We start from the raw sequence: 18544 nt of genomic DNA on the forward strand, positions 1-18544 counted from the left end.
CCTCAATGCAGTTCTCCCCCTGCAGAAGGGATATGCAGCCCCCCTCTGCCTGCTGCTCATGCCCCACATCTGTGGAGGGGTCTTTGGAGGCGAGTTTGGGGAAGAGGAAAGTGAGGACCCTCTCCAGCATGTTACCAGCGGGGAAGACGTACACACAGTGCAGGAGGTGACACAGGAGTGGACTTGGGGACCCGGGCAGGGGGAGGACCAGAACCTCCCGGCTCTGCTCCCGCTGCCCCAACTGATAGCAGCTACCACAACACAACAACATACATGACAACAGGTCCCAGCCACCACAACACGGTGCCAGCGGGGAGGGGGATGGGCGTCTCCTGGGACACAACACACACTGGGAGCCCCGGGCAGCCGGCAGCAGCTGTGGAACTGTATATCCCAGCACGTCCTGTCACATTAGGACTGGTGGTACCCGAGCTGCGGGCCCTCCTCCCATGCTGCACGGCTTGGGTACGGGTTACGCCTTGGCACAGGACGCGGGGGGTGTACGGGGTTGTGGTACCTCTATCCTCCCTCCTATGCTGCTCGCCATCTTCCGTCTGCGCGGCCCGGGCTCGGCTCATCCTCGCGGCACACCGCGCGCCTGTCTCGTGGCTACAGCGGAGGCCGCGTGATCCCGGTGGTGGTGGCGACTTGGGGTCTCGGTGCTCGCGGGGCCCGCCTCCATTCCCGCGGACCAGCTGGTTTTGTTGTTTGAAAAATTCCGCCCGTTACAGTTACGCAATGCGGGGGGCGTGACCGGCGTGGTGACGTCAGAGGAATCGCCTGGAGCACTGCTGGACTGGCCTGTACAGTGCGTTAGGGGCGGTACCGTGTAGGTGACATGTAGCGGTGTGACGGTGAGAGATTGCTTGTTTTGTTTTCAATAAAGTTTTGTTGCTGTTCTTGATTGGCAACAACTTGTATTTCCAGCCAGGATTGTTTTTCCAACCAACACATGGAGCCGGAGTCTGCTCACCCCTCCATGGTTGCTGCTATTTCCTATGTGGCTAGTCCATGCCCGAGTGGCTGGGGGACCAGGGGAAGGGATAGTAGTCACTATAGTAGTGTGTGGAGCAGCAGAATCGCGGCCGCTCTGGACTAGACTGTGATTGTCCCCTGGTGGTGGTGATGAGGGAGTTCTTCTACTAGTTCTTCTAGTATGGGCAGCAATGGGCAACCTGATACACTTGGAGGGCATGCTTGGCACGGAAACCTAACCTTCAAAAGTGCCGCACATTGCTTTTAACCTAAGTAGAAACTTAAATTGTTACATTTAATCAATGAAAACTGCATCTGTAATAATGTATCATTCGGCCTTTAAACAAGTGTTACAAACTATATCAATAAAACATGACTGCAAAGCTGTAACAAGCAGGGAGCTGCAAGCAAAGGTTTGTAGGGCAAGGGCCGTCCATTGCCCATTACTGATATGGAGTGTTCTCTGGGGTCTGCCCAGCCTTGTGGAGGTGTTACCCTGAGTGGAGATCTATGGACACACAATTCTGAGTTCTCAGCGGCTTTTTGCTGCAGAGTCGGCTTCTTCTTTATGCTAATGCCGTTACCAAATATTTCCCTAGTGAAGATCCATGTGTCCAAATTTGCAAGGAGTGAGTCGCCCATAAACGTAGAAATACTGTTTCATGCTTCTTTAGAAATAGGGATAGCACAGGTGTAACAGCAGTATGCAGATTATATATATATATATATATATATATATATATATATATATATATATATACACACAGGGGTGTACCTAGGGGTCCGAGCGCCCCTGGCAAACTAAGGGACTGGCGCCCTCCTCCAATGACTGCTTCTACTAAAAAAGAAAAAAATAACACACACTGGGGGTAGTTTAATTCACACGTGAAGAAATAGGGAGAGTATAATTTTTATTTCTCTTTGTAATATATATATATATATATATATATCTCTTTTATAGAACTTACTACATTGCAAACCACTATATATAAATTTATGCAAAAAAACACAGGAAAAGCTTAAAAACATTGAATCAAAAACAAACAAAATGCATTATGGGTAACATAATTTACATATATTCAAATTGGGCTATCTATACTGCATTACACTTTTTAACAACTGATACCTACACTCCACCTTTAATTTACTGGGATGATAGATCTTTTATATTTTCCCACATAAGAATGAAAACATAAATTTGTTACACTTACACTGGGGGTAGTTCAATTTACATGCCTGTAGAAATAGGAAGACTATATATATATATATATATATATATATATATATATTTATTTATTTATTTTCAGTTATAACACTACATGAAAAAGCACTGTTTATTAATTTTTGTATGTCAACAACACAGGAAAAGAGGGCATCAATAACAAACAAGATACATTGTGGGCAAGATAATTTGCATATATGCAAATTAACTTGCGAATAGAGCCTTGTGATTGATGTGGTGCTTGCACTCTTTTCCTGCACAGTTGACATATTGGAATTAGTGAGTGGTGATTGGTATGTGTTGGGTATTGTGGGGGATGAAATATATTAGGGATAAAAATAAAAAACATTTACTCTCCCTAATTTTAAATGTTTCTGATATAAAGGGACATATAAGAAGGCTAATACATAGTAACAATCAACGGAGAACAATGGTAAAAGCAGAGGAGACAGAAGGAGACCAGGGATCTTTGCTGTAGCTGACTGTGGGACACTGCTAAGAGCAGAAAAGACAGGAGATCATGTGCTAGTGATGTTGGGATGAAACAGTGCCCCCCCCTCGGCAGGAAGATACGCCCCTGTATATATATATATATAGGTATGAGCTCAGAGTATTGTTGGGCCCTATAGTGTGCCTGACATGTAGTAGTGACTAATACAACAGTGGATGGTAGCGGTCATGCTCTGTACTGTAATGATGGTGGTATAGTATACTTGAGGGAATCAGTATGATTTAGTTTAAATCCCACAGTAGAAGCCTGACAGTGAAGATCCCGCCCGGTAAGTATCTTTCCTATTTATACCCCTTTTACACCAGAGCAAAAACCTGGGTTTTTGCTGGGTCTACCTGGGTCGCAGCTCAGTGTAAAAGGGTCCCTGAAAAATAACCTGGGTCAAGTGACCCTGCAATCCAACCCAGGTAGCTACCAGGGTTGGACCCGGGTAATGGTGCAGTGTAAACGGTGCAACCCGGGTTATCTGACCTGGGTCATGCCTAAAATGAGCTGATTGGTGGTTGTGGAGCATTCACCTCCCACTTTTTATGACCTCACAGGTTTAGCAGGGCAGACCTGAGTTCAGTGTGAACAGGGCTGACCTGGGAGTAACCCAGATCAAAGGTGCAGTGTAAATGGGTCTGACCTAGGTCTGACCAGGGTTGGAACCATGTCCAAAAACCCAGGTCGGACCTGGGTTTTTGGTGGAAAAGAGGTATTAGTAACCTAACCCTCCCTTAGGGGTGCCTAACCCTAACCTCACTCCCAAGTGCCTAAACCTAAGTCTCCCGGGGGGGGGGTGCTAACCCCAAGTCCCCCCCCCGGGAGCCCCTAACCTAACCCCCACCTCCCACCACTCCCCCCCCGTGGCTGTCCACGCTCGGCGCCCGGCTTAGCTTCAATCGGTAAGCCGGGTGCTGGGCTCCCGGCGTAGGCTAATAGGGCCCATACACCTAAACGACCAGCATAAGATCAGATGAATCATACGTTTTCCCTACGATTCTCCCGGAGCGCCCTGGCAGTCCCTGCAGCATGGTTGTTGTTTTTCTAGCACAGGATCAGTCGTAAGATCGATCCTTTGTCTCACAGGCTCATCAGGGAAACAAGTCATTGAAATGCCACACGATGGATCGCATGAACAAAATAAACGTCACGATCCTCATACGAATACGACGGGCAAGATGTGCTGCACATATGATCAGAAGACGCGAGTGTACGAACAGCGGGAGTGCGCATCGGATCGTAAGTTACTAAAAAAAGACACGATTTTCACAAGATCCATCTTATGATTGCTTGAAAATCATGTAGTCGTCCAGAAATCGTGTAGGTGTGTGGGGGCTATAATGCTTAAATAGTGTAGGAGAAAAGGTTAAACATTTTTTGCAATGAAGGCATGGAGATAGCAGGTTGGACTTTGATGTGACATTTAAGGGTAAATTTACTAAAGTGAGAGTTTTTAGAAGTGAGTTTTAAAAGTGATGTTGCCAATAGCAACCAATCAGATTCTAGCTATTATCTTCTAGAAGGTGCTAGTTATATGTTAAGTAGAATCTGATCACTGTGCATCAATGAAACTTGCATCAGCTCTGTGGCTAGTGCAGTTTTTCTGACTGACCATGGCATACTATGTTTGCGGCTAGAAGTTTATGAACACAGCACCTTGCAATGACGTGCCTGCGACACGCTCATAATTTGCCCACTGAATGGATAATTTTATATGCACTAGTAGTCACTGCCCAGGAACGCCAATCACTTTTCCTCAACATTTCTGATACCGCCTGAATCAATTACACTAGCACCTTTGTGCGTACACAGGGTCTGATTCATATATGGTCTCAGGGACTGATTCAGCAAGGATCGCAATTGCAAAGCTGCACGCAGGCATATACTGTAGTGTGTAGTGCACGCAGGCAGCTTTGCAGTTGCGATCCTCGCAAAATGCAAATGCAGCAGGAGGTTTATGACACCCTCTGCTGAATTTACGATCCCAGCACTGCGATAGTGGTCGTAGGCTGGGATCACCATCATGACCATCGATGGTCGCTAAGGTGAATGGCGGAAGGCATGCTGGCCAGTTGAGTAAGCCTTAGCTTACTAAGGCTGGCCGGCTTGCGAGCCCAGAAGGCTGCGTACGTTCACACAGTCTCTGGGCTGGCCACTCCCGGAAAACAAGGCGGACAGGCCCCGTTTCCGGGTATGCCCCTGAACCGCCGCTCTAGTCTATGCCTGTCAAACAGGCAGAGGCATTCAAGGGCTTCCGTGCAATTGAACAGGACCCATTCTGCACGCCCGCAGAATGGGTCCTGCGCACGTGCAGATTCCCGATAATCCGGAATCTGTGTACAGCAGTGCACGCTGAATCAAGCCCTCAGTTTACATTGCTGCTGCATTTTTGGACGGAGCAAGGGGCTCCTATGTAGATTAGAGTATTAATACCTTTGTGTGATGTCAAGGAACCCTTTAAAAGGTATGTAGTCAGGAAGCCGTCGGTCGAAATGCTGTCCGTTGGCTTCCCGACTGTCAAATCCCTACATGGGGCTAATGATAGGCGCGACGGAATCCCAACGCCTATCATTATCCGAACACAACAAATGGTTGGAGAGACTATTGGCGCTTCTGAGCAAGCTGCAGCCCTTTCAAAAAAGATCTTCCCCAAAAAAATCTAAAAATTCATAGAATATACAGAAAAAATTGAAATAACAGCGCTGCTTGCTGTGTCACAATAAAATAATGGTAAGGTAGATAAAATACTTATCCGCATTAGTAGAGCTTAACATGCCCCTCTCATGGTGAGAATTTCTTCTTATACCAGAAACTCCGTGTATATATGAAAAAAGAGGTATGTATGATGTCAGTATGTGGTTTCAAGAGTATTAATATACATGGAAATCACTTCAACACAATATAGAGGATACGAGTTAAGGTGTACCCCAACTCATTAAATTAGAGATGGGTATACCCCGATATTGATCTCCAAAAAGAGGGGTTCATTCAGCATCAATAAACGTACCCCCTGCAGTACCAAATACATTTTCAAAATGTAACGGTAAGGCGTACCCCAACTCACTGATTGAGAGATGGATATACTCTTAAATGGGTATCTTTAAATCCAAGTCCCACGAGCAGGTCTAAGCACACACCTGGACTTACACTTGTAAGGGAAAACAGGATATATCAAAGGTATCTTTAACCCAAAAAGAGACTTGAAAGTAGAACGCGTACCAGTACTCACAAAGCTGTTAGTTGTTACAAGCTTGTAAAGGTATCTTTCATTTTAGATTACTAATAGTCTTCAACAGATGGGAAAGTGACTTTTCTTCCATTAATCCAAAAATTAAATAGTAGTATAAAATTGTTGATAAAATGAATTTTTAATATCAAACAAATGGTTGCATGAACATAAATGTAAATACTTAAAAAAACTTAAAAAACATTCTCAGGGGGAAACAGCCGGGCTGTGATGGACTGAGGCAGCAAAGGTGTGGAGACAGTGGGGTCCGGATCCCAAACATGCAAAAGGCTGGATAATGTAGCAATCTCCCAACACCTACCTCAAGTCAGTACACAAACACAGCGATCCCCGTGAGAAGGTGACCCTCCAAGCCAACGCGTTTCGAGAATGAACTCTTTTTCAAGGCGTGAGGGTACATACTGGGTCCTCAGTTTATATACACATCTCCATGTATTTTCCAAGATGGCGTTTTCTCTCCTTCCGGTCCACAAAGCGCACCATCGTTTCCCGTCTGAAACAGTAAACAGCCGCTTTTCCTCCTCATTGATGTTTTCCCACTCTCCTTCAATAACGGAGATACTGGGCATACTCGTTTGTGTAGAAAACCAACTCAGGTTGTCTAGGTTCCCCGGGATTTAACCGGAAGTCGTCACTTTATCGCATGGAATTCTGGGGGATGTAGTTTTTTCTTATATAGACGGAAATTCATTTCATCACAGTGTTTTTTCACAGGTAGTGTACAGACTCATTGGCTCTAATAAACAAAAATGTAGTATCAATTGAAAGTAATAAAAAACAATAATATAAATATCAGCACTGTATAATAAATAAATAGATGCACACATATAAAATGGCATATATAAAAGGGACTGCTTAGCAGTATAAAAATCAATAAATAAGAATAAATTCATAGAAACCATTTTAGCTCAGTCTTGATTAAGACCTTTTGGATGGAGGGTTTTGAGTTTGAATATTGTTCTCATTTCTGTTTTTGCTAGATTTTTATCGATATTCTTGTCTCTCCATGTTGCCTCCACATGTATAATACCTATAAATCTTCTAATATGTTGAATTGAGCAATCGTGTACATTTTTAAAATGATTGGATAAAGAATGGGTAACCAATCCTTTTTTGATGTTCCTCATGTGTTCGGATAGACGTACTTTCAGGGGTCTTGTGGTCCGTCCTATATATGTCAAACCGCATGTGCACTCCACAGCATAAATTACATTCGAAGTGTTACATGTCACAAAATCACTTATTTTAAAATCGACCTCGTTGATCCGTATTTCCGTGTATTTTTTGTTAAGGTCCTTAATGTGTCTGCAACCTATACACATCCCACATCTGTGGAAACCCTTTGTACGGATTTGGTTTCTTCTTGGTATCGGTAACATACTTTTAACTAAAATATTCTTTAAATTCTTTGACTTCCGATAGACAAATGTAGGATGATTAGGGATCACTTCCCGTAGTATAGGATCCCTTTGAAGTAAGTGCCAATGTTTCCGAAATATTTTTTCTATTTCCTTGTATTGGGAATCAAAGCCAGTGATCATCGCCCATTGTAACTTATCATTATTTTTGGTATATCTGTTTACCCTACTGGTACCGTATAAGTCTGATCTCTCTTTTTTTGTTGTTTCTTCTATTGCTTCATTCAAATTTTCAAGTTGGTATCCTTTAGCCATAAAATCTTTTTTCATTTGGAAGGTTTGTTCTCTGCACACTTCTTCATTACTGCAATTACGTTTTACCCTTAAAAATTGACTTTTCGGTACTCCTTTAAGCCAGTTAATGTGGTGTTGGCTGTCTGTGGGAATGAAGGAGTTAATATCAGTAGATTTTTTGTAAATTTTAGTCTGTATCTTATCTTCCTCCACATAAATCGTTAATCTAAAAAGTGTATCTCCGATTGACTGTACGTCAAAGTGAGATGAATGTTTACATCATTCATGTTCAAAAGTGAGAAGAAGTGAACAAGACTATCCTCTGTTCCCTTCCATAGCAGTATTACATCATCGATGTAACGATACCATTTCATAAGGTTTGTGCCCCAAGCTACGCCACTGTATACACTGGTCTCTTCCCAGAAACTCATGAACAGATTGGCGTAACTTGGGGCAAATTTAGTCCCCATCGCCGTGCCTGTACTTTGGAGGAAGAACTCGCCATTAAACAGAAAATAATTATTTTCTAATATAAACCTAATTGCTGCTTGTACAAAATCCTTCCTCTCCATAGATAACTTTGTTTTTTCAAGACACCATCTAATGGCTTCCAAACCTTTCTCATGTAGAATGCAGGTGTATAAAGATGTGACGTCCGCTGAAAACCAACCACGTTTCTTCCGTCCATATAAAGTCATCTAATTTCTCCAAAATATCCCCTGTATCTCTCAAGTAACAATAACAAGGAATACGGATTTCCTTATAAAGAAAAAACAGGGGAAACTCCAGAGAGATTTCGATTATTATAAGTTTGGGATAGTTAGAGAAAGAAAGAAGAATTCCGAAGGACACTTACTAGGAAAGATGCAGGATAAGTTTCCCCGGAAAATAGAAAAGTATCCTACAGAACGGGAAGATATTTATAACTACAAGAAATTGAGTCCATCTCAATCTAGATATCCGAGAAGAAGAGTGAATTCAACCAGAAGATACGACGAATATGGACATCAATATAATCATCGTAAGGACAGATTGGATGTTAGAAGATTGAAAGATGAAAGAGTATTACTGGAAAACCCAAGATCACATGATTATCATCGGGATAAGATAAGAAAATACCATGAGGAGAGAAATTATTCAAGAGATAGGAGAAGATTCAGTCCCATAGAGGGAGAAAGAAGACAAATTTCCTTCAATAAGAAGGGTAGGAGGGATCGTTATGAATCTACACACCCATCAAAATATGAGAGGAAGATTTTTTCTCACTCCCCTAAAGGGAGATATAGGAATAACTTTACCAAAGAACTGAGATATGGAAGATCTAGATATGATAATTCCAAGGGCAAACACCTGCCAACTTTTGAAGGAACCATCCCCAGAAGACAGGGGACATCAGTTAGGATAGAAGAAAAAACGCCTAGAGTTTTAGGAACCAATACAGGTGTGTCAAGATTTTTGGAGTCACACAAAGGAAAAGGTGAAACTCCATCGACGTCACAGATAAACTATGAGGTGGAAACCGAAGAGTCCCCTAAATCTCCGGAATTCCTTTCTCCTTTTTTAGAAGAAAGGACAGTCAGACAGGTCTCCCCTTTTTTAGAAGAAAAATGGACGCGGAAGGGTCAAAGACTAAGAAGGAATCCGAAGACTGTAAAAAGGCTATCTCTAAGAATGAAAAATAAGAAAATAAAGAAGACAAGAAGAGGTTGTAGAGCGGGGATAAAGAAGAAATATCCCATTGAAAAAACTACATTATCTGTGGTTATTGAGAATGAAGGAATATCACTCCCAGATATGAAACATATATTTAATCTAAGTAGTCGTACTCTTTCTAACGAGGAAGAAAAGGTCTTAGAGAAAGGTTTGAAATATGCACCTACCTCCAATGTGAATCACTTTGAAAAATTTGTGGACATAAACTGATTTTTCTTATGAATTTGTGTAAGAAAATTTTTTGCTATGAAGGATAAGGAGAATGGGAAGAAAATAATACAAACAACGAAAGATGAGACTGTTCAGAATAAATATAAGAAAAAATCTACTTTTTATCCCACCCATATAAAAGGGAATTTTATAGATACCTTTTCTAAAGTAGTATTGGAAGAATTAGAGACAATGAAAAAATCCAAAGTTAGATTCAACTAGACGAAAAAAGAAAGAGACATCATAAAAAATCTTGGAGAAGACGAAGATATAGTCATCAAACCCTGTGATAAAGGGGGGGGCATTGTCATCATGGACAGAGTAGATTACGTCAAAGAAGTGGATAGACAGTTATCAGATACTTCCACTTATACCAAACTCAAAAATGATCCAACTCAGAAAATCAGAGAAAGTTTCCTTAAATTAATTAATGAATATCTAAATAAAGGAGGCATTACAAAAGATGAGTTTGATTATATAAATGTTGAGAATCCTATTATTCCCACCATATATGTGCTACCCAAAGTGCATAAAAGCACCACCAACCCTCCGGGAAGACCCATAATAGCAGGTACGGATAGTTTGACATCTAATTTATCATCATTCATAGATGGGATCCTACAACCGTTAGTAATAGCCAACCCCTCCTACTTGAGAGATACAGGGGATATTTTGGAGAAATTAGATGACTTTATATGGACGGAAGAAACGTGGTTGGCTTCAGCGGACGTCACATCTTTATACACCTGCATTCTACATGAGAAAGGGTTGGAAGCCATTAGATGGTGTCTTGAAAAAACAAAGTTATCTACGGAGAGGAAGGATTTTGTACAAGCAGCAATTAGGTTCATATTAGAAAATAATTATTTTCTGTTTAATGGCGAGTTCTTCCTCGAACGTACAGGCACGGCGATGGGGACTAAATTTGCCCCAAGTTACGCCAATCTGTTCATGAGTTTCTGGGAAGAGACCAGTGTATACAGTGGCGTAGCTTGGGGCACAAACCTTATGAAATGGTATCGTTACATCGATGATGTAATACTGCTATGGAAGGGAACAGAGGATAGTCTTGTTCACTTCTTCTCACTTTTGAACATGAATGATGTAAACATTCATCTCACTTTGACGTACAGTCAATCGGAGATACACTTTTTAGTTTTAACGATTTATGTGGAGGAAGATAAGATACAGACTAAAATTTACAAAAAATCTACTGATATTAACTCCTTCATTCCCACAGACAGCCAACACCACATTAACTGGCTTAAAGGAGTACCGAAAAGTCAATTTTTAAGGGTAAAACGTAATTGCAGTAATGAAGAAGTGTGCAGAGAACAAACCTTCCAAATGAAAAAAGATTTTATGGCTAAAGGATACCAACTTGAAAATTTGAATGAAGCAATAGAAGAAACAACAAAAAAAGAGAGATCAGACTTATACGGTACCAGTAGGGTAAACAGATATACCAAAAATAATGATAAGTTACAATGGGCGATGATCACTGGCTTTGATTCCCAATACAAGGAAATAGAAAAAATATTTCGGAAACATTGGCACTTACTTCAAAGGGATCCTATACTACGGGAAGTGATCCCTAATCATCCTACATTTGTCTATCGGAAGTCAAAGAATTTAAAGAATATTTTAGTTAAAAGTATGTTACCGATACCAAGAAGAAACCAAATCCGTACAAAGGGTTTCCACAGATGTGGGATGTGTATAGGTTGCAGACACATTAAGGACCTTAACAAAAAATACACGGAAATACGGATCAAGAGGTCGATTTTAAAATAAGTGATTTTGTGACATGTAACACTTCGAATGTAATTTATGCTGTGGAGTGCACATGCGGTTTGACATATATAGGACGGACCACAAGACCCCTGAAAGTACGTCTATCCGAACACATGAGGAACATCAAAAAAGGATTGGTTACCCATTCTTTATCCAATCATTTTAAAAATGTACACGATTGCTCAATTCAACATATTAGAAGATTTATAGGTATTATACATGTGGAGGCAACGTGGAGAGACAAGAATATCGATAAAAATCTAGCAAAAACAGAAATTAGAACAATATTCAAACTCAAAACCCTCCATCCAAAAGGTCTTAATCAAGACTTTGAGCTAAAATGGTTTCTATGAATTTATTCTTATTTATTGATTTTTATACTGCTAAGCAGTCCCTTTTATATATGCCATTTTATATGTGTGCATCTATTTATTTATTATACAGTGCTGATATTTATATTATTGTTTTTTATTACTTTCAATTGATACTACATTTTTGTTTATTAGAGCCAATGAGTCTGTACACTACCTGTGAAAAAACACTGTGATGAAATGAATTTCCGTCTATATAAGAAAAAACTACATCCCCCAGAATTCCATGCGATAAAGTGACGACTTCCGGTTAAATCCCGGGGAACCTAGACAACCGGAGTTGGTTTTCTACACAAACGAGTATGCCCAGTATCTCCGTTATTGAAGGAGAGTGGGAAAACATCAATGAGGAGGAAAAGCGGCTGTTTACTGTTTCAGACGGGAAACGACGGTGCGCTTTGTGGACCGGAAGGAGAGAAAACGCCATCTTGGAAAATACACGGAGATGTGTATATAAACTGAGGACTCAGTATGTACCCTCACGCCTTGAAAAAGAGTTCATTCTCGAAACGCGTTGGCTTGGAGGGTCACCTTCTCACGGGGATCGCTGTGTTTGTGTACTGACTTGAGGTAGGTGTTGGGAGATTGCTACATTATCCAGCCTTTTGCATGTTTGGGATCCGGACCACACTGTCTCCACACCTTTGCTGCCTCAGTCCATCACAGCCCGGCTGTTTCCCCCTGAGAATGTTTTTTAAGTTTTTTTAAGTATTTACATTTATGTTCATGCAACCATTTGTTTGATATTAAAAATTCATTTTATCAACAATTTTATACTACTATTTAATTTTTGGATTAATGGAAGAAAAGTCACTTTCCCATCTGTTGAAGACTATTAGTAATCTAAAATGAAAGATACCTTTACAAGCTTGTAACAACTAACAGCTTTGTGAGTACTGGTACGCGTTCTACTTTCAAGTCTCTTTTTGGGTTAAAGATACCTTTGATATATCCTGTTTTCCCTTACAAGTGTAAGTCCAGGTGTGTGCTTAGACCTGCTCGTGGGACTTGGATTTAAAGATACCCATTTAAGAGTATACCCATCTCTCAATCAGTGAGTTGGGGTACGCCTTACCGTTACATTTTGAAAATTTATTTGGTACTGCAGGGGGTACGTTTATTGATGCTGAATGAACCCCTCTTTTTGGAGATCAATATCGGGGTATACCCATCTCTAATTTAATGAGTTGGGGTACACCTTAACTCATATCCTCTATATTGTGTTGAAGTGATTTCCATGTATATTAATACTCTTGAAACCACATACTGACATCATACATACCTCTTTTTTCATATATACACGGAGTTTCTGGTATAAGAAGAAATTCTCACCATGAGAGGGGCATGCTAAGCTCTACTAATGCGGATAAGTATTTTATCTACCTTACCATTATTTTATTGTGACACAGCAAGCAGCGCCTATCATTATCCACCCGCTGAAATCCCGCCGCCTATCATTATCCACCTGCCAAAATCGCGATGCCTGGCATACTGAACGAAGGTAAGCCGGGCGTCGGGACCTCTTAGCCACGGGAGGGGTGGGGATTAGGTTTAGGGACTCCCGGGGGGACTTAGGGTTTCGGCACCCCCCCAGGAGGGTTAGTCTAGTGGAAGGGGGGTAAGGGTTAGGCACCCCTGGGGGGAGGTTAGGTTTAGGGTGCTGGGAGGGGGGGTTAGGTTTAGGCACCCCTGGCGGAGGTTAGGGTTAGGCACCCATTGGGGGGGAAAGGGGTAGGGATAGCCTACTTACCCCCGCTGTCGGGATCTTCACCCATCGGGCTGTAATTTGGTTGGTGGTTGGGGAAGGGATGTCATCTGATCCTGGCTGCTTAATCCTATAGACCTACCCATTTCTAGATACAAGAAATATCTACTTGAACAGTTTATCAATGCAGTGAAAGCTGTAATCCCTGTATGTGTTCATCACACTGCACATGTGTCCCGATGGTTACCTCTAAAGAAGCAGTTGCATTGGTACAGGCAGCCATGTTCAAACAGATTCTGCGCCTACATAAGGCAGATGCAATCTCCGATGGTGCATCTTAATAAGCGCAGTGGCGGATTAGCGCCATAGCCAGTGTTTGCCTCCGTAGGATACAGCATAAGGATCAGGGGCTGGCTGGCAACTTTTAGCCTGGGGGGCAAACGCATGCAGGTGGCCCTGGCAGAGGAGTAGCGTGTAGCCAGGGTCCCCGAAGAACGTGCGTGCTACGGCGCCCCCCCCCCTCAAGTGTTCCAGGGAGGAGGCGGGTCCATATGGGATTAATGTAAAGTAAAAATAAAGATTAGGGACAGCCCCGTCATGATGCCCATATGCAGTGCCCCCCTGTGCCCCAGGAGAGGAACCCCTTATGCAAGCCTCCAGTAGTGCTCCCAGTAGTGATCCCCCCTATGCAGTGCCCCTTATACAGTGCCCCCAGTAGTGGTCCCCCCTGTGCCCCCAGTAGTAAGCCCCTTATATAGCGCCCCCAGTAGTGGTACCCCCTATGCATTGCTCCTTATATAGTGCCCCCAGTAGCAGTCCACACCCCATGCAGTACCCCCAATAGTGGTAACCCTTATGCAGTGCCTCTTAAATAGTGGCCCCAGTTGTAGTCTCCCCCCTATGCAGTACCCCCAGTACTGCCCTTTTTATAGAGCCCCCAGCAGTGGTCCCTCGATGCAGTGCCCCCAGTGGTAGTCCCCTCCCCCCTATGTAGTGCCCCTAGTAGTAGTCCCCTCCCCCCTATGCAGTGCCCCTTAGTAGTTGTCTCCTCCTCTTGTAGTGCCCATAGTAGTAGTAGTCCCTCCCTTGTAGTGCCCCAGTAGTAGTCCCTCCTTCTAGTAGTAGTCCCCCCCTTGTAGTGCCCCCAGTAGTAGTCCCCCCAGTTGTAGTCCCCCATTGAAGTGCCCCCAGCTTTATTCCCCAGTAGTGTTCCCCCCTTGTAGTGCCCCCCCCTGTAGTTCCCCCAGTAGTGGTTTCCCTCTTGTAGTGCCCCCAGTAGTAGTCCCTCCCTCTTGTAGTGCCCCCTGTAGTGGTCTCCCTCTTGTAGTGCCCCCAGTAGTAGTCCCTCCCTCTTGTAGTGCCCCCAGTAGCGGTTCCCCCTTTGTAGTGCCCCCAGTAGTAGTCCCTCCCTCTGGTAGTGCCCCCAGTAGTGGTTCCCCCTTTGTAGTGCCCCCAGTAGTCCCCCCTCTTGTAGTGCCCCCAGTAGTAGTAGTCCCCCCTCTTGTAGTGCCCCCATTAGTAGTAGTCCCCCCCCTTGCAGTGCCTCCAGTAGTGGTTCCCCCCTTGTGGTGCCCCCAGTAGTGGTCTCCCCCCTTGTAGTGCCAGCCTCCCCCCCCCAGTAGACACATAGTAAAAAAAAAAAAAACACTTAACCTGAATCCCCGCTCCCCCCGCCACCATCCACTCCTCCATCTGTCCTTCCCGGGCCGGGCCGCTCTGCATTATGGGAGAGACGTCATATGACGTTATGACGCCTCTCCCATTGCCCACTGCGGGAGCCGGAAGATGGAGCGGCTGCTACAGTGGGCGCAGCAGCAGCTAATGAGAGTCTAACAGACTCTCATTGGCTGCTGATCAAAACAAACACACAGCTGCCGGAGCCGGCGGCTGTGTGTTTGTCACTTGTGTAGCGCTGACCGAACTCCGTCCGGTCAGCGCTACACACGCGGTGCAGTCTGTGTCACAGTGACACAGACTGCCCATGATGCTGCGGCCCAGGGGGCACATGACACCCTGCCCCCCGGCCCAGCCCGCCACTGATAAGGATGCAGTCACAGCTGCCTACAAAGTCGCAGACACGGCTGCAATAGTGGTCACTTCTGAATCAGGACCAGAGTGTGGAAGGAAGTAGTAGGGGGGAAAGGCCGGTTGTTTGAGCCAATCATAGCATGATGAAACATTATTAGAAAAGCATGATGGTAATAAAATATTGGGGACTTATAATTGAATCCTGTGACTGCAATCCCATACGCAGTAGAAATGGCTCCAGCATCTCAGTTCCGGTGGCCATTCTGCGCGCAGCATAGTTTTACTCAGAACTTTTATAATCCACTGATCTACAACTGATGCTGCTTATTTCTATGCAGTCACTTGGATTTGCAGAGTTGCCAGTGGGTGTCTCAATACTATAAACCAATCGAGACCACCATGGGCATGTACTGTAATGAAAAGTTACTGCCAGTCACTCCAATAGGACTGAAAGGAGAGGAGCTGACTGACTCAGAGAGCGTGGGACCACCACTCTCAGCCATTCTGCACTTCCCCATTCAGTCCTATGGGAGCGACCGGCGGTAACCTATCATCATGTGAATCACTTAGTGCCTGATTCAGAGGTGCTCGCAGTGTGCGAGTGCTTGCTCTGAATCAGGGCGTTTTTTAAAATTTTTTGGTTCAGCCTCCGGGCCGCTCACAAAGCTGTGGTTGACCACCCACAGCTAATGCGAGCGGCCTGGCGATGGTCGCGATTATCGCGACCATCGGGCTTGTGTCGAGACCCTGCGGGAGTGTCTGTGCACTCGCGAGCGGGTCTGAATCAGGCCCTTAGTGCATGTCTGTGGGGTCAGTGGACTTTGACTTGGACCGAAGAGGAGCCCATCCATAGATTTGTTCAATATGACTTTATTTTATTTTGATATTATAAATAAAATACTACAGCCTTTGTTTGCATTCTTTTCTTATTTTAATATTTTCTTTATGTCCGGGTATTTGTTGTAACCCACCCCCGCACCCATTGCCATGAGGGGTACGGGGAATACCCCCGAGCTTCTATCCCAGGCCCGGGCTTCCTCAGAAGGGGGGGGGTACATTTTATTTATGAAGTCCCAAATTATTGAGGAATTCCGGGCCTCGGCTGACCAGTTTTGGGCTGGATTACATTATGGCTGGGGGACCCCATGCTGTATGTCTCCCTCCTATAGGCCTGCAGACTGGTTCAGTCTGGTGCTGGTTTTGGAAAATTGGTTTTCCCCTGATTTTCCAGCACCAGAGCAGGCTGAGAGGTCCAGGGCTGGTTATGGATTCAGCAGGTCGCCACACACATTTTTGTTTTTTACATTTTATTCTTTCTTGCTTTTTTCATCTAATAAGCCTGTACAGATCATAGTGATTTGTGAAGTGCTTCTGTTTGGACAGGTTTGCCATTGATTTTGACCTGAAAGATCAAAACTGACGGCATTTATGGCTGCAAAAACCATCAAGTTTCAATTGAACCCGAAACCCGACGGATTATAAATATCCGGTTTTTAGACACAAACATGCTGTCGAAAAAGGTGAGTGTCGATTTAGAAAATGACCACAAATTGACCTGCAGTAAATTTACCCCCATGTGTCAGTTTGCCATTGTTTTAGTGTCTCAGGTGTTATTCAGCCATTGTTCTCAATAGCACCAGCATAGGCAAACGCAGGGGGGGTTTCCATCTGCCTGGAAACCCCCCTCCCCAGCACACACATGAACACAGTAGAAATAGTACTATAATAGAGTTTTGCTAGTGTTGCATGTTCTTCTTAGTATCACAAATGAAATAATTAGCACCACCTGTGGATCTTTAAACATGTATCAGACAGTAATAAATAACCTGTGCACCAACTAGGATATCTGGAAAACATGCACTATTAGGGATGCACTGCTATAGAGCCCAATATGTACATATATGTACAAGGCAGTGCTAGGTTCTTCTGCTGCTCCTCCAGGCTCCCGGACTTGCTCCAATAGTCTTGGAATGGTGCCCACGTCTAATAAAAAAACATCCAGCTCAGGCAGGATGGCCCTACTGCTGCATCTAATGGCTTACTGTGATCGCTGGTCCTGTATATGCTGGAATTATGATACACAATACACTGTATGACACATATAATGGGTTACTGTGATCACTGGTCCTGTATATGCTGGAATTATGATACACAATACACTTTGTATGACACAAATTAAAACTGGTTGAGTACTAATTCTGCCCTCTTCATGGACTGGCCACACTCGCTATAAAATCAAGCATTTGGAAACCCCCCTCTAGAAATCCTGCGTTTGCCACTGACCAGGATTCAGGGACGTAACATGAATGTGTCCATCTCCTCCATAGCCACACCACAGCCTTCATATGCACATTGAAACCCTGCTTGGGTTTTCAGATCTGGACCTGGGGGGAGGGGGGTACAAGTGGTATCTCAAAAACCTCTGATAGGTGAGGATATGTTTCTGGCTACGGAAGATAAGGTCTCTGGGAATTGGCCCTTACAGAAGTCCTGTACTCAACGACTGAGTTGTATTTCAGCATACCTTTCAGCCATCCTGATTTCAGGGGAAGTGTCCTGCAGTCAGGGGCGCCGAGGGGGGTGGTCACGCCTCCCGTGAATAGGCCATGCCCCCTGTCACCCGGGCCCCGCACGGCTCTTGGCGGCCCTGCCTGCAGTTGGCAAGCTCATCCCAACTCACGGGAGTTTGTCAGTAGTAACTGAGAGTCACTGCAGTGATTGGTTCCTCCAGTGGGCGCTGCTGTTTAAGGGTGTTTTTCAAGGGAGGTTTGGGGTGGCACTACTAAGCATGCCCATTGGTTGTCTTATTGGGGGGCATGGCCATGATCATCATGTGCATGCCCACAATTAGGTGCCACATTCCCCATGTTGCACTTCCCATTTATAAAATATTGGGAGTATGGTTTCAATAAATAATTTTTTGTTTTCTCCCTCTGCCCTATTATGTTGAGAATAGGCTGTGGGTATTTAAAATCCATCTTCATCTATAATCTAGTAATTGACAGTGATATATTTACTAAAGTGTGGGTTTTTAGAACTGGAGATATTGCCCATAGCAACCAATCAGTTTCTACTTATAATGTATCTAGTACCTTCTAGAAGATAATAGCTATAATCTGATTGGTTGCTAT

General features: G+C 43.8%; 1 protein-coding gene across 5 annotated transcripts in view; it reads right to left on the reverse strand.

Moving 5' to 3' along the window:
- PLK4 (polo like kinase 4) overlaps window positions 1–18544 on the reverse strand; it is a 51949-nt gene that overhangs the window by 30794 nt on the left and 2611 nt on the right. For 2 of the 5 annotated variants that reach the window (XM_088476122.1, XM_088476121.1), the window contains exon 1: window positions 2–143. The exons of 1 other annotated variant lie outside the window; for it this stretch is intronic. In XM_088476122.1, coding sequence (XP_088332248.1) covers window positions 2–130 — 129 coding nt within the window. In that variant the 5' untranslated portion in view covers window positions 131–143. Of the gene's footprint in view, window position 1; window positions 144–517; window positions 787–18544 lie in introns of those variants that run through there. 2 more of the 5 variants (XM_088476124.1, XM_088476125.1) reach the window with 2 other exon arrangements.

This window comes from Taudactylus pleione, unplaced genomic scaffold (genome assembly GCF_031769625.1).
Source record: "Taudactylus pleione unplaced genomic scaffold, aTauple2 ptg000183l, whole genome shotgun sequence".
Lineage (NCBI taxonomy): Eukaryota > Metazoa > Chordata > Amphibia > Anura > Myobatrachidae > Taudactylus > Taudactylus pleione.